Here is a 15,421-nt window from a genome sequence, read left to right as displayed (position 1 = left end):
GGCAGGCAGATTCTCAACCACTGCGCCACCAGGGAAGCCCCCCTTTACAAGTTTTACAAACTTTTATAATCAAAACCTAAAATTGGAAAAGGCCCTCAGGGATCATCCTGGCAGCATTGCCAAACTGGTTTTTGCCACAGAATGCTTCCTTCAAAATAGGCCCATCAAGGAAACACAAGATGTAGAAGAGATTAAAAAGTTGGATTACTTCCTTAGTCCAGGGGTAAGAGGGTTTCTTACCCACAGGTTACTACCTCTTTATCGCCCCCATTCCTGCAGTTTAAAACCCCCAGGGCAAAGAGGACCAAAGTGTAAAATCTGTAGGTCTAGCCCTGCAACTGACTGGAGCTGAATCCGGGAACCAAGGCACAGGGAATGTTCTTGATTGGCTCAAATTCACATAGCTAATCTGCCCAGAGATGGGACTTGAACTCGGATATCCTGCCTAGCTTGCCACCTCTTTTTGTATCTTGGACAAAACCATTTGGGGGGAAGAATTGTGTACCTAGATGTGGTCCCCACCTCGACCAGGTCTAATGACACTCTTTGTCCCCTTAGGTCAAACTGGGAAACCTGGAACTCTACGTCGAGCGGGAATCGGTTATTTCCACTTGGTATTTTCTGATTGGGCTTCCCGTCTTGCTAGTGATTGTCATTTTTGGTAAGTGCCCTGTTTAATTTTGTCAGAGAAATTATTCCCTGGGGCTTTGGCAGGCAGGAAGGCTTTCAGCTTTCAGGGGCTGTTTGCTTCAGTTAAGTATCAGTGGATGAAAACCCAGATCAAAACTTTGGGAAAGGACTAATAGGTACACATTGAGGGCTTCCTAAACATTTTTTAGGATGCTTCATTAATAAAAGGCTGGATTACAAAGATGGTTGGTATCTTGGTGTTTGAGAAATATGATCCACTTTGCTTCCCTGAACCTGTGAATTGTGATGACAAATGTACCATTTACATTACTTCCTCAGAATTCCTTTGGGATTTTGGGCTCCAAGGACTTGGTCATCTCATCCTGCCTTCTCATCCCAGCAAACCCTGCGCCTCACCCCTACCCCAGCCCTGTCTTTCCTGGCAGAACTGTGTTTTGGAAGTGTGATCTGTACCATCTATTAAAATGTTCCGAGGCTCATCCAAACACAGTGATCCCATGGTGGTTGCTCACTGGATGAAATCTGGCCAACCGATGTGTTTTGTTTGGCCCACATAGCATTTTTAAAAATATGAAGTAATTGACAACATTTTAAAATTAGGTGATTCTTTAAAATCTCTTGAAAATTTGAAAGATCTGGATCATTGGATCCTAATGTTTTCCATAACATCAGTTTGCTGGAGCTGAGAAGCAACTACCCCTAGAGAGAGGGCAGGTGTTCACTGAGCTTTTGCCATAGTCTCCACCACTCCCTACTGTCTCCACCCAGACCACTTACCTCATCTGAGGACCTGGTCCCTGTAGCCATTCAGTTTTTGTTTTTGTTTTTTTAAACTTTTATTTTAAATTATTTAATTAATTTATTTTTGGCTGTGTTGGGTCTTCGTTTCTGTGCGAGGGCTTTCTCTAGTTGCGGCAAGCGGGGGCCACCCTTCATCGCGATGCGCGGGCCTCTCACTATCGCGGCCTCTCTTGTTACGGAGCACAGGCTCCAGACGCGCAGGCTCAGTAGTTATGGCTCACGGGCCTCGTTGCTCCGCGGCATGTGGAATCTTCCCAGACCAGGGCTCGAACCTGTGTCCCCTGCATTGGCAGGCAGATTCTCAACCACTGTGCCACCAGGGAAGCCCCAGCCATTCAGTTTTTGACCTCTGTTTCTGAGCTGCTTTTCATTTTAAGTCTGTTTCCTCTTGTCCTCCTTAAAAAAGAGAACTCTTCTCCACAGCTGCGGAGCCCATCATATTCCTTGACTTAATGCAGGCATCGCCTCTCTAATGGTTTTCGGTTAATAGTTGCTAACGTCTCCTTCCATATACTCACTCTCTCACTCACTCATTCATCCATCCCTGCATGCATTTACCTGATGTTTATTGAGCACCTGTTATGTTGCTGATAACTGCAAGGCTTTGGACTTAGGGAAGATGAGTTCAGTCCTGGTCCTTTCTCTTGGCTAGTTCCCAGTCCAGTGAAGGAAGGATTTATGTGTATTGTTAACTAGCCTAATGGAATGAATTCATTTTGCAGAGACCCTGTTTTGTACCGTTGATGATCATTTCAGGTATTTTTTAAGCTCTCTCCAAGTTATCCACCACTACTAATGCATCTAGAATCCAGAATTGGGCCTGATATTTTAATAAAGTCCTGGCCGGTGCTGGCTTCAAATAAGAAGATTACTTGTAAATTCTAAACGCTGAGCTCGATTTTGAGAATCCGCTGCTGTCAGGCAGCTCTAGGTAGAATAGTCTCATCACGGAGTCACACCTACTTTGTGACTTCCTAGAAACCTCTGATCTCTTCCTGGGCTCTCTGCGACTCTTCATTCCTCTCCTTTCACTTTGTTGGTAGCGATTGTTTATGCTCTTTCAGGTGAAGTGGGCTCCATCTGACGCATCACTTTTGGTTTCATTGGTATCTGCAAAGCCGTTTAACATTCTCCTCCCCTTCTTACCATGATTCCATGGAGGCATGTGTCCTTAGCAGCTTGAGTAAGTGTACTCTGCAGACCATCGATCACATCATTAGTGAAAACACTATACACACCTGGCCTAGGGCTGCCACCTACCAAACACCCCCTGTAGCTTCCCCTGGAGATTTCAGCCACGAAAAACTCACTGCTTTGTGGGCGTGGCCTGCCAGCTCCATTTTCAGGCAGTGAGCTGGTGCTGCCTAAAGGGTGGTCTGAGGGCCAGCGGTCCCAAGTGACGCTCCTGGAAAGAGGGCTCCAGAGTCAAGCAAATTTGAGAATCACCGCCTTCTCCACCCTCTCTCGAAGATGCGTGATGCACGTTACGATTAAGACTGTTGACTTTATGAAGTGGTCCAGCACACAGCTGTATTGAATTTTGTTTCCTCCAGCATCATTCACATCTAGCAGGATCCTTTTACCATGAAATTTCTACAAAAATAGGAAAAAGTTTCGAGAATAATAATGAGAGTTGACAATTGCTACATATTCTTTTTTAAAAATAAGATCTAAATGTTTTCTGTGAGTTACTTCCTAGAATCCTGTCAATGTCACAAGGAGGTAGGCACTTTAATAGATAAGGCAGCCAGGCACAGAGATGCTAAGGAACTTACCTGAGGTCGCACAGCTAGTTAATGGCAGAGCGGGGACATGAACCCGAGTGCCGAACTTGTTCGGTTTACTGCGTCTACAGCACAGTTAGAAGCAAAATGAAGTGGAGAAAGAAGCAATATCCAGATACAAGGGTTCACTGGGGACCACTCATCCTGTCACCCCATTTGATCTATGCAAGTTTGGCTCATGTAACTCACTGTGGATCTGTGGGTTTTTTCTGCATTTAAGGCTCAACTTTATTTCTCTAGGGATGTTTAGAAACATTAAAAAAGAACAGAACAATATAAGTGGCCTGTGGCTGTAGGGAAACTTGGCTTGTTTCATTCCTTTTCAGCCAGCTGGGATCTTTGGTTACAAGTGAAGGTCATTTGATTTAGTTTTTTACTTTGAAGATGAGTAGGGTTTTTTGGGGGGGTTTTCTGTTGCATTTGAGCATCTTCGTCTGTAGAGTGACCCCTCACTGGGAATCTTTCTTCTTAGAAATTCCACCTCTTCCAGGCTAGTCTTTCTCGCTCTCCCTCCACCGCCTCCTCTGTAAAGGACTGTAAAGGTTGGTTCTGTTTTCCTTTTTGTCAGTCTCATGCTGGATCTCTGTCTCCACAGCGGCTGTGGGAGTGACCAGGCACAAATCGAAGGAACTGAGTCGCAAACAGAGCCAACAGCTGGAGCTCCTGGAGAGTGAGCTCCGGAAAGAGATACGTGATGGTAGGTTCCAAAATTTTATTTGTAGAAAAACAAGCCCCTTTTTTTAACCCTTAAACGGAACCAGCCACAGTAATGAGAGCTGTTTGTATAATAGAAGACAACTGAACAGCAGGGCCTAGGCCTGGCTTTGTGTTTTATTTCAGCTCTTCTTTGCAGCCAACCAAGTAATTATCTACTGTTTCTTCTTTAATGAAAACCAAGGTCATACTCCATGTTAGACAAAACAGCAGAAGATCTTATCCATTGTTTTCTGAGTTAAAATATTGCTCTTGGGATTCTGTTTTGCAGGCTTTGCTGAGCTGCAGATGGATAAATTGGATGTGGTTGATAGTTTTGGAACTGTTCCCTTCCTTGACTACAAACATTTTGCTCTGAGAACTTTCTTCCCTGAGGTAAAAGAGCATTGATCATATTCCTAAGGTTGAGTCTTGAATAATAATGAAGGTGCTTGTTGCTACTGTCAAAAACCGGTGTTTCCTTCCAAGGCAGCTGTAGATAATGTGCTTGGTACAGAATAATGGCTTAAATCTCAGCAGAGCAGGGAGGAGGATTGCTGTTAATTGGATTGATTAGGGTATAAAGCAGTGGCGGGTCACTGGCAATTACTCTTTGTCCAGTAACAAAAACCTAGGAGGGACACAAGTTCAAAGTGATAATTTTTGCTTTTATTTTACTACCAGTTTAGAACTGAATTTGTAGCTGGGAAGTGAGCTAGTTTATTTAAAAATCAATAAATTGTGGGCTGGCCAGTTTGTTGTGTTTATCTGCATGACTTACATTGCAGCTACTAGATTATTCACTGTTACTTCTCAATTGGAAATGAAAAGTACTATTGGCCAGGAGGGAGAAAAGTAGACATGTGTAGACTCTGAGTTAATAACAGCCATTTTTAGCAATGTAGAGTTTGTATGGTTCTCTCCAGCAGTTATTCTTCAGCTGATCAGTTTGTGTCATCCTCATTTAGTAGAAATAGCTGCATGAAATGATGAATTAATTTGTTCTAGGACTCCGAGGAGTAGTCTACTTAACCCTTTGGGTTTTCGGTCTCACGTTCTGACACCTCCATTTTCTCACCCACTCACATAGCCTTCCTCATTTACCCTCCCAAGTCTTTGGCGAGGTACACTCATCCTCCTACCATCACCTCCAAGTCCCGATACCCCAGTTCCTCCATATTGCCCTTTTTTTGTCCAGAACTGGTGACCACAGCAAGGCCCAACCTCTGGAACACATCAACACCAATTACATATTACATTTAAATCTAGACTTCTAAGCAAAGCCAGAAATCTCTCCAGGCCAAAAGAGAGCTTGTATCACCTTACCATTAGCTTCTCAGCTACATTTGGCCAGAAGCCTAGAGTTCAGAAACCCAGACACATGCAGTAAGCAATTTCCAGTTTCTCTATAATTCTAGAAGCAGACACCATGATATGTGATGCTGTGTCTGGAGGGTGGGATACCTCCATAAAACACCCACCATATTTTCTTTTTTTTGTCCAAGCCTTAGTGTTGTAAATCAAGAAGGCTAGAAATAAGACTTTAGCTTTTTGTACTTGTATTTTTTTTTAAGTTATCCTCCAGGAATAGCAGGCACCAGGACTTGCCATTTGCCACCTCCTTCATTTCTATGGCAGGATACTGCCTAGAGAGGGGAGTTTAATACCCTGAATCAGGATGACTGTGCAGGGCCTCAGCAAAGGTTGCACCGAGAGTCCTATTTCCCAGCTATCTGAGATCCCCATTAAGAATTTAATAGCAATAAAAGAAGAGATTTCTACCATCTACAGGAGTACTCTGTGGGCTTTTATAGTTAATGATTGCCCTTGAGTGCTGAAGAGAGTAATCTGTGGCCTGAAAGAAAAAGTTTTCCTATCTTCTAAATTCGGTAATCAAGAGCAAGATAGAGTGATGAATGCAAAGGAATGCTGTTTCGAGTGTTTAAAAAAAAAAAAAAATTCCTAGGAACAATGCTGTGTTATCTCAGAAGAGAGAGTTGCAAGAAGGCAAACTGATTTAACTCAGGGTTACGTAGAATCTTGAAAGACAACTGGGAAAGCTATAGAAACTGATGTCAGAAGAAGACACAGGAAAAACAAGCATACATTTATCAGAACCCTATTGAGAAGACCTAAGTTAAAACTGAATTTGTCACAATTAAGAAAAGAGCTAGAGAACAAGGGAAGGTACTCCATTAGAACACCACCAGTTGAAATGCATTCTAGGCTGAAGGTAAGTCCTGCTGTTGGAGGCCCTTTACTGATAGGTCAAGAGCCACATCCTCTAGGCCTGGAGGTTGGGTGGCGGAGGGAGAACTTGGGTGATCAACACCTACTCGGTAACAATAGGCAAAGCCCAGAGGAAATGGTAGCTTCTCAGAGACCGAGGCATTACCAGTAGTTCTTTGCCCTGCTAGTTGGTTTTTGGCTTTTAAAGCCTTGCTTGTCATTATATTGGCAACTTTGTTGTGCTGAAAATAGAAGAAATAAGGGTAAGCAGAGCACCTAACCACCTAGAGGAGAGGAATTTGAATGAAAGGAGGAAGGAACATTGGAACCCAGGGAGCCAGAGCCGTATTTCCCTATTTAAGGTCAAGAATCAATCTGTTTATTTTTTTTAAGTTTGTTTTTAAATCAATTAATTTTTGGCTGCGTTGCGTCTTTGTTGCAGTGCACGGGCTTCTCATTGTGGTGGCTTCTCTTGTTGCAGAGCACGGGCTCTAGGTGCATGGGCTTCAGTAGTTGTGGCTCATGGGCTCTAGAGCGCAGGCTCAGTAGTCGTGGTGCACGGGCTTAGTTGCTCTGCAGCATGTGGGATCTTCCCAGACCAGGGCTCGAACCCGTGTCCCCTGTATTGGCAGGCAGATTCTTAACCACTGCGCCACCAGGGGAGTCCTCAATCTGTTTAAATTGCCTATTGACATAAGGTTGGTTCAGCAGAAAAATATGAGGAACTAGAAAATGCAAACCCAGGGTCTGATTTTTCTGCTTATTACCAGGAGAGAGTATGAGGTAATAGTTTGAGGTCTTCTACTTGGGCTAACAAATTTGAAACTATAAGGCAGAAATTCTCTGCAGAAGAAATTTACTTAAATAAGATATAAAAATAGCCCAAAGTTTCAAGTATTACCAAAAAATTTTTAAATAACTGAATGTTTGAATTTATATTTTCATCCTGTTGACTCATTTAAAGTGTTAGCATGCTTTTTAAAATTTAGTCATTTAATTCCATTATGATTTATGACATTGTACATTAAAGGAAACTCAAATTTGAAAGTTTATATTCAAGAGCTACAGAGCATAACACTTTAAAATATTTTTAGAAACCAGCAGGGCAACAGCATTGTGGTCTAGTTTGCTGTAAATTAGTGATTAAAAAAAAAAAATGATAATGATAGCTGACATGAAGAACTTACTGTGCACTCATTCATTTTATTTTCACACCTAACCCGTGAGGTGAGATTCATATTGTTCCCATTTTTCAAATGAGGAAAGTCAGGCACAGAGAGGTTAAATGACTTGTCCAAAGTCATGTGACCAGTAGGTGATAAAACCAGGATTGGAACCCAAGTTGTTTGACTCCAGGTTCTAGCTTTTACCCACCCCTCTCCACCCCTTCTTGAATAGCAATGTGTATCGAGACAGTAAATGCTTCTAAGCTAAGACTTGTATAAACTTACCAACACAACTCAGTATTTATCCTTAGAAGGTAAATTGCTTGAGGAGTGGTCTGTACATTTGCATAATCTTTCACCACCACTTCTTTAACTTTTGAGTCAGTTCTTTTAAAGTGTGAGATGCCTTCACCTACCAAAAACGAACTGATGCAATGATAAATATTCTTAGAGGCTTTCAGAAGTCACTGGTGTTTCTTGAGAGCTGAACAATTATTTATTATGTAGAAGATATGCAGTGAACATAAGCCCAGGGGCTCGTCAGATTAGCAAATAGTGTCTCTACTTTATTAAAATGGACTCAGGTATTATAACAAAAATACACTCTTCATTTCCTTTGGATGTTATGAATAATAAAAGTGTCTCCTTCCTCTCAGTCAGGTGGCTTCACACACATCTTCACTGAAGATATGCATGTAAGTCTATAAGTTTTCATTTTTCGCTCATGACTGCCTGACTTTCATAGTGTTATCATCATCTTCATCTCCATTATTACTTTGAATTGTTATTGTGGGTATTTTGGGATCACAAATTTGATATTAAATAATTCATTGTCTTGGAAAACCCATTGTGGATCTACTTTCTAACTTTAAGTTTATATATTATCTATATTATGTTATATTTTTTTCAGAACAGAGATGCCAACAATAAGAATGAAAGTCTCTCAGCTTTGGACGCCCTAATTTGTAATAAAAGTTTCCTTGTTACTGTCATCCACACTCTCGAAAAGCAGAAGAACTTTTCAGTGAAGGACAGGTATCAGCCAATTTGTTTATATTTTGAAAGCCATTAAGTAGAAGGAATAAAACCTGAGCCTCTTATTTTGCTTCGGAACTACAACCTGAGCTTGGCATCTGAGAACATGCATCTCTCCAGAGGCTGGTTGATTTGGGCCACCATGAAGTCCTGATGTTTCTTTCCATTTCAGATCACAACGCTCTAACACAAATTCTATTTTGAAGACGCACACACATGTGACACCCCCCCCCTCAAAAAGCACCCTAAAAAAACCCAATACCAAGAAAACACATGAGTCCTGAGTCAAAAAGCAGAAGTGTGCTGTTTTCTATTTTTGAAAACACCCTGAAAATACAGGGAAGACATTCACTTCTTGTTACCGCTCTAGTTTAAAGTTTAAGTGCTGAAAACCATATAAAATGACCTGAAGTTAACATCGATGTGTGGTTTTTATGGATCGAGGACAAAGGTAGTTGAAACTTAGATGTTAAAAAAAGCACCCACACGGCAGCACCCCGTTAGCGCCCCATTGCCTGACCCCTCAAGTTTCCTTGGAAACTGCTATCAGCACCAAGCAAGCCACAGTTGATGATTAACGTGCTTAACCAAGGCTCTGGTTTTTTTTAAAATATGCTTTCTTTTCCATCATCTGTATATCTTCTTTTGTTTCTCTTTCAGTTTTATTGAGATATAATTGACATACAGCACTGTATAGGTTTAAGGTGTACAACATGATAACCACAAATATGATCTCTTTTTCTGAGTTTGAGGTTTGTTTTGTTTTTTTCATATTCCACATATAAGTGAGATCATACAGTATTTGTCTTTCTCTATTTCATTTCACGTGATGCCCTCAAGGTCCATCCGTGTTGCTGCAAACAGCAGGATTTCCTTCTTTTTAGGGCTGAATAGTATTCCATTGTATATATGTACCACATCTTCTGATCCATTCGTCTGTTGATGGACGCTTAGGTTGCTTCCATGTCTTGGCTGTTGTAACCAAGGCTCTATTTTTAAATAGGTGTCTGTTTGCTTCCTTCTTAACCATTGCACTGCAAACTAAGCTGGTCTACCTAACCAGCATCCTCGAGGTGCTGACCAGGGACTTGATGGAGCAGTGCAGTAACATGCAGCCTAAACTCATGCTGAGACGCACAGAGTCCGTGGTGGAAAAACTCCTCACAAACTGGATGTCCGTCTGCCTTTCTGGTTTTCTGCGGGTAAGTGTCGCATCCCTTGGTGGTGTCAGAGCTAAGACTATATAGGCAGTTGTTTTTAGCAGGTGCTGATGTCTTTGCCAGGATAAATCCTGAGCACTCCGTGGTGTCGGCATTTAACCACTTTTAGTCTTGGTCCTTACTAGGAGCACACGGAGGGGAAAATAAAATTTGTTTTTGCTGTAACTGGCCTATGCAAGTATAATTCATTTAGAATTTCCTCAAGTAAGACTTTTCCCTTTTTAAAAATTGTATTGTAGTGAGAAAAATTAACGTGAGACCTGCCCTCTTAACAGATTTTTAAGTGTACAAAACAGTGTCGTCTATTGGCACAATGTTGTACAATAGATTTCTAGAACTTACCCTACATAACTGAAACTTTATACCCCTTGACTTTTGCATCCACCTTCACATGATTAATTAACGTGTGCTGAGTGGAGGGCATATTTCAAATACTGATGGAAACACACTGTTTTCAGGGCCTCTGAAGCATCTTGGAAATAGCCATTTACCTACCACTACGCTCTCTGTAAGCTAATTACATTCAATTCCAACCAGTTATCCCAGATGAAAGCAAGTCTCCAAAAAGCCGCCCGCCCCTTGAGTTCACTTTGTTACAGTTAAGTGAACATGGTTATAATCTAATTGAATCTTAAAATCTTTTCAAATGTGGATTTTGCACAGATTCCTTTGGTTAAGAGGATGGGCCCTGGAGCCCGCTGCCCGGTTTGAATCTAGACTCCACCGCTTACCAGAGGCCCCAAGCAGGTTTCTTGACCTGCCTGAGCCTTGGGTTTATACCCTGTAGAATTGGAAGGAGAATATTTTAGGGCTGTTCTGAAACACTGATGAGAAAATGTATGCAATTGCTTGGCACTGGGTAAGCACTCCATAAATGGTGCCCATTATTATTGTAAAATATTAGTAGGAAAAGAAGTGTGTTCTGTTGAACCCAGGCTTCATTCAGCCCTCCGAGGCCCCCGGTGCAGGACGTCCTTATCCTTCTTTAATTTCACCAGCCGTCCAGATTCCAGCAAGGCTGCATAACTGTGTGTTTGTAGCTAGTTCTGAACTCTAATTAAAGTTTGAATAAGATTCACTGCTATGCCACAGGTTTTAACAGCGCTACTTAAGTTTAGATCCAAAAAGCAGCGCCTTAAATAGACTGTGCTTAGTTTAATGTTTAATGTAATCTTACAAGTAGATGCACAACTTTTTTTTTTTTTTTTTAACCAACCCTTTTCTCTCCCAAGGCAATGCCCATTTATTAAGATTAATGAAATCTGCCTTCTTTGCTGTTTACTTGGTATAAATCATCATACACTTTGGGGAGATGTGGAGAGCTTATCTCTGGGGTGAATATATTTGGCTTCCCCCATCCTAGCTTCAGCCGCAGCTGCTTCGAAACAGAGGCAGCAGGACCCTCACCCAGTTCCTGGGTCTTAGTCTCAAAAGGCAGCTCCTGCCCTACCACCTACCGTGCCACTGAATCAGAAGCTCGGGGTGGGGCGCGGTAGTCGACGTTTCCAAGTTCCTGCAGGTGATTCCACCGCCCTGCCTTTGAGAACCCGGGGGGGAGTAGGAGGAGCGCTGGCCTAGGAGTCTTGGTTAGAAGCGGCAGGTTCGGGCTGTGAGTTCATCTCCGCCCCAGCTTGCTGCGCGGCTCCAGGTACGGCCCTTTCCATCTGGGCATCCGTTTTCTACCCACCAAATGAGGCGCGTGGCCATCGGTTTTAAATTCCTTTCCAGTTCTTTCCTCTGGGACCTTGTGATTCTTTTTCTGAGCCCTCGAAGGCTAGTCAGAGCCTTGCCCTTGCTGCTCTTGGGCGTTAAAAAGGCGAGGCGTCCCCAAAATCTGCGTTCTGAGTCCAAATGGCCCCCTTGAGCAGAGGATTCCTCGTCAAGGTTTTGCAGTGCTGACTCAGGAGTGTCTTGAGCACTTGGGGTGGTGAGGGGCCAGCGTGCTCCCTGGGAGGAAGTGGCATTCGGCCCGTCGGCGATACTTTCGTTTTCAGTGGAATAATTCCCTCTGGCGCGGAGGGCCGGACTTCCCCAGCCAGGTGCCCAAGGGGTGTGGGACTCTGATGGCCTAGTCCTTCTGGTGTACCCATCCCCCCAAACATCGGCCTGGGTGCCACAAGCTCTGTGACCTCCAGGTAACTTCCTCCTCTGTGCCTCCAAGGCCCTGTGGGTCAAGTAATAATAATACCCACCGTTTATTGAATGTGCCAGCCACCATGCTAAGAGCTTTGCTTCCTTTTTCTCACTGAATCCCATGAGGTGAGAACCTTTATGACCATTTTGCATACTGGGGAATTGGGGTGCACAGGATAGACAAGACTTCCTCCCGTAGAGGAAGATCCCATAGCTCGTGTGACAGCACCAGGGAGCTCTTAGCCACCCGGCTTAATGCTTCCCCAGGAAGGCAGCTACCTTCTTCCAGGCTTAGGGAGGGATTGGGGGCTAGAATGAGATCACAGGTGCGGAAGCCTAAAGCTCAGCCATGGTCAGAGAGTCTGGTCTCACGAAGGAAAGGATAGTGAAGGGGCCAAGCTTAATTCCCATCACAGGAGGGGAAGGGCAGGGTCGGTTCCATAAACGGGCTCTGCCCCAGGCCGGCTCCCTGGGAAGCTGTGTGCACCCTGGTCTGATGAGATGCCTAAGCCACCAGCAGGTATGACTAACTTAGAACTTGTGTTCAGTGGTGACAAAGAAACATCACGGCTCCGTAGTTTCCTAAGCTGGCCACGCATCAGAATCCCCTGGCAGGTGTTAAAACTACAGATGCCCAGGCCTCATCTCCAGAGATTCCGTGTCTAGAGTACGGCCCAGACATCTGAATTCTTTATAAGAGTCCCAAGGGATTCTGGTGATGATTATCCAGGCTTAGAACCACGGGTGTGGGTAACGGTGCCAGGTGAGATGTTACTTATCTGAGTCTAGCTGCACTCTTGTGGAGAATTCTTACTACAGAGTCATCGAGTCTGGAGCTGTCGCTCCACACAGCCCAGAAGAGCCCACCGGCCCCCTAACGCCGACCTCTGCGGGTGCCTCCAGCCCCCTCCCAAGGGCGCTCACCCCCATCTCTGATGTGGGCTGGAAGCAAAGAGAGAAGTGAGGTTCTAGGTTTGTGGTCAGGACATCACCTAAGGGGGTGGAGGGAGAGAGAAGAGAGCAGTGTGGTTGTGAACCTCTAAATAAAGGAAGTTTCTCATAAGAATTAAAATGTCATGTTCTAGTCCCAGCACTTTCCCCACCTGGGAAATTTTTGAACGTTCCAACCCTGTCCTACAGTAAGGAGGTGACTCTAGGGTATGTCAGGGTGGGGAGAGGAAAGTGATACAGGGCCCCAGTGGCAGGGAGGGCAGCAGAGGAGTGACAGGAAGCCTGGGACCAGGGAAGGCTGTGCTTTTGCAGTCAGTATAGAGGATGGTACGGGGCGGGTAGGGGTGGGATCCAAGAGACCTCGAAGACGTCTTAGCTTACCTCTTCAAGGGAAAGCAGGTGAGAGATCTAGTGGAGCCCTCCTTTCCAAGCCAGATGCATTGGCTGTGAAGCTTGACTTTGTAAACTGGTGCTTCAAGCCCTAGTCACGTGACTGGCTTCTCGTCATTACTGAGGCAGTTTGACTTCCTGGTTCTGGCGCTGGCTCTTCTTGCCCCTTAAATTCAGTTTAATGTCCTTTTGATCACTGAGGGTTTATTTACTTAGCAAATACTACAGGATCGTCAAGCCAGGGCGACGTGCTTTGGGAGGCTGCATGAAAGCAGGGACACACAAGCCTCCCACTTGGGCTGCTCAGGGTCCATTCAAGTGGAAAGTGGCTACAGATTTCAGGCGTTTCAATAACAGCAGGCGTGTCCACCCCTGGTCGAGAAAAAGGTGCAGAAGGAAGTTATCAGGATGGGCCAAATGCTTGGGAAGATCCTTAGAGTAAGGATCTGGAATCGGCTCTGGCCCAGGGGAAGGAGGTGGGGTACATTGGGGCCTGTACCAGCAAAGGCGCCCGGGTGGGACTGTGCAGGCTGGGTAGGACCCGGGGCTGGCCGCCTCACAGTCGGGAAAGGAGGCTGCAGATTGTGCAACTCAAGGCCACTTCCTTCGTGAGAACCTGTTAACACCAAAAAGCTTCCTCCTAGGTAAATGTATAAAATGTTTTTATGTTTAACCTGGTTACCAAGGCTAATCGTTCTGCATTTTTTACATGCCATTTATTTTCAGCGCGCTGAAAAAAAAAGGGCAGTTAAATAAGAACGTAAAGAAAGGTTGAATCTCTACTCATGGTTCTTAGGCCAACTGATGAGCATTAGGCTACCATAGAGAAGCTTAAGCATAAAAGAATGATCAGCTACTCTGTAAATGCCGTGAGAGTGTGCGTGTGCGTGTGTGAACACACGTGTGTGTTGGGGAGAAGAGGCAGTTTCCTGAGTTTTGCTCCTAGTCCTAAGTGGAGCAAAGTGTGTTTTCTTGGGAGGTGCATGTTGATTGTTAGAAAACACTGCCTCCTGTCTCCTGTCATAGGGCCATAAACTGAAACTTTCATTCTCTGGAAAGTACAGTGGATTCTGCCGAAAGCTAACTGTCACTTTTGCGTCTTTTCCAAGGAGACTGTTGGAGAACCGTTCTATTTGCTGGTGACGACTCTGAACCAGAAGATAAACAAGGGCCCCGTCGATGTAATCACTTGCAAAGCCCTGTACACGCTTAATGAGGACTGGCTGCTGTGGCAGGTTCCGGAATTCAGCACTGTGGTGAGTTTGCGACGAAGCTGGCGGGGTAGAGGGTGGGTTGGGAAGCGTCGCTTGAAATGATATCATTCCTACCACAGGAGGCCTCATACGTTCAGCTTATTAAAAACAGTAGTTGATAAAATATTAACACGTGTTCACATAATAGATTTTAATTACTCGGATTGGGGGAGAAAGTACTGTAATGATGCCTGGGGTACTCCTCAATTTCCAAAGATTTTAATATCAGGATTGCTTATAGCTTTCAGCATCGGCAGAGGAACTGCAAAGCACTCCCTACTCAGCACTTATAATTGCAATCAGAATTTCTCAAACGGCTCTGCTCTGGAAGTCAATGTGTGAAGATATATTTCAACCAAATTGAGGCCGTCTTATTTTAGAACGATAACACAAGACAAATTCCGCTGTGTTCCCCCTGCCACATGACGCCCTTACTTTATTTTCATGGATTAGTTACAAATGTTTGGTGTCATGCACTTATCGTTCTGTGATCTCATAGATATTTTTAGAGGAATGCTGTAAATCACGACAGGAAGATGATTGCCTGGCTGCTGGAGGGTTTCACCCATTTAAGATCTTCCTTTTCACCCGTCCCCACTCCACCCGCCCACTCTCTTCCTTTCCTAAAGGAAAAGAGACCAATTTTTTGCACATTCAGGAATTTTAGAGAGAGAGAGCCAAGCATGGCAAGTATCTCCAAAATTACTTAGGATTTTTTTGTGTGCTTTTCTGTTAACAGAGACTTGGAAAAGAGATTGCTGTATTTTGGTTTGATCTTTAGCTTTACAGAGATTCCGGGCTGCTTCACAATCTCATTAGCGGGGAAGGAGGAAGAAATTACAGTGGGGTTTTGGTGTTGCTCAGTAAGGGGGCTGAGGCTCCTGAGACTTCGCTCTGGATGGCAGGCGCTGCGGAGTCATCCTGGAAGAGTTCATCCCCTGATTGGAGAAGGCACCATGGTGCTGCAGGCTATGTTATGGTTGTGTCCTCTGGTGGGAGAAGGGTCCCTAGATCAGCTCTTTCGAGTGCTCGGTCACCGCTGGATGGAGCTGACCCTCCACTGAAGATGGCACGTGCTTAGCCGCCATCCACAAGGTGGGAGGCTGAGCAGAACG

General features: G+C 44.3%; 1 protein-coding gene across 2 annotated transcripts in view; it reads left to right on the top strand.

The window, feature by feature from the left end:
- The window catches only part of PLXNC1 (plexin C1), a 305,776-nt gene that overhangs the window by 252,672 nt on the left and 37,683 nt on the right, over positions 1-15,421 (top strand). For both annotated transcript variants that reach the window (XM_057556153.1, XM_057556152.1), the window contains 7 exons: positions 559-661; positions 3,832-3,933; positions 4,222-4,325; positions 7,981-8,019; positions 8,235-8,359; positions 9,363-9,561; positions 14,163-14,309. In XM_057556153.1, the coding sequence (XP_057412136.1) occupies positions 559-661; positions 3,832-3,933; positions 4,222-4,325; positions 7,981-8,019; positions 8,235-8,359; positions 9,363-9,561; positions 14,163-14,309 (819 nt within the window). The remainder of the gene's footprint in view (positions 1-558; positions 662-3,831; positions 3,934-4,221; positions 4,326-7,980; positions 8,020-8,234; positions 8,360-9,362; positions 9,562-14,162; positions 14,310-15,421) is intronic.

This window comes from Balaenoptera acutorostrata, chromosome 11 (genome assembly GCF_949987535.1).
Source record: "Balaenoptera acutorostrata chromosome 11, mBalAcu1.1, whole genome shotgun sequence".
Lineage (NCBI taxonomy): Eukaryota > Metazoa > Chordata > Mammalia > Artiodactyla > Balaenopteridae > Balaenoptera > Balaenoptera acutorostrata.
The sequence above is the reverse complement of the archived record's forward strand: the minus strand, read 5'-3'. Positions and strand labels throughout refer to the sequence as shown.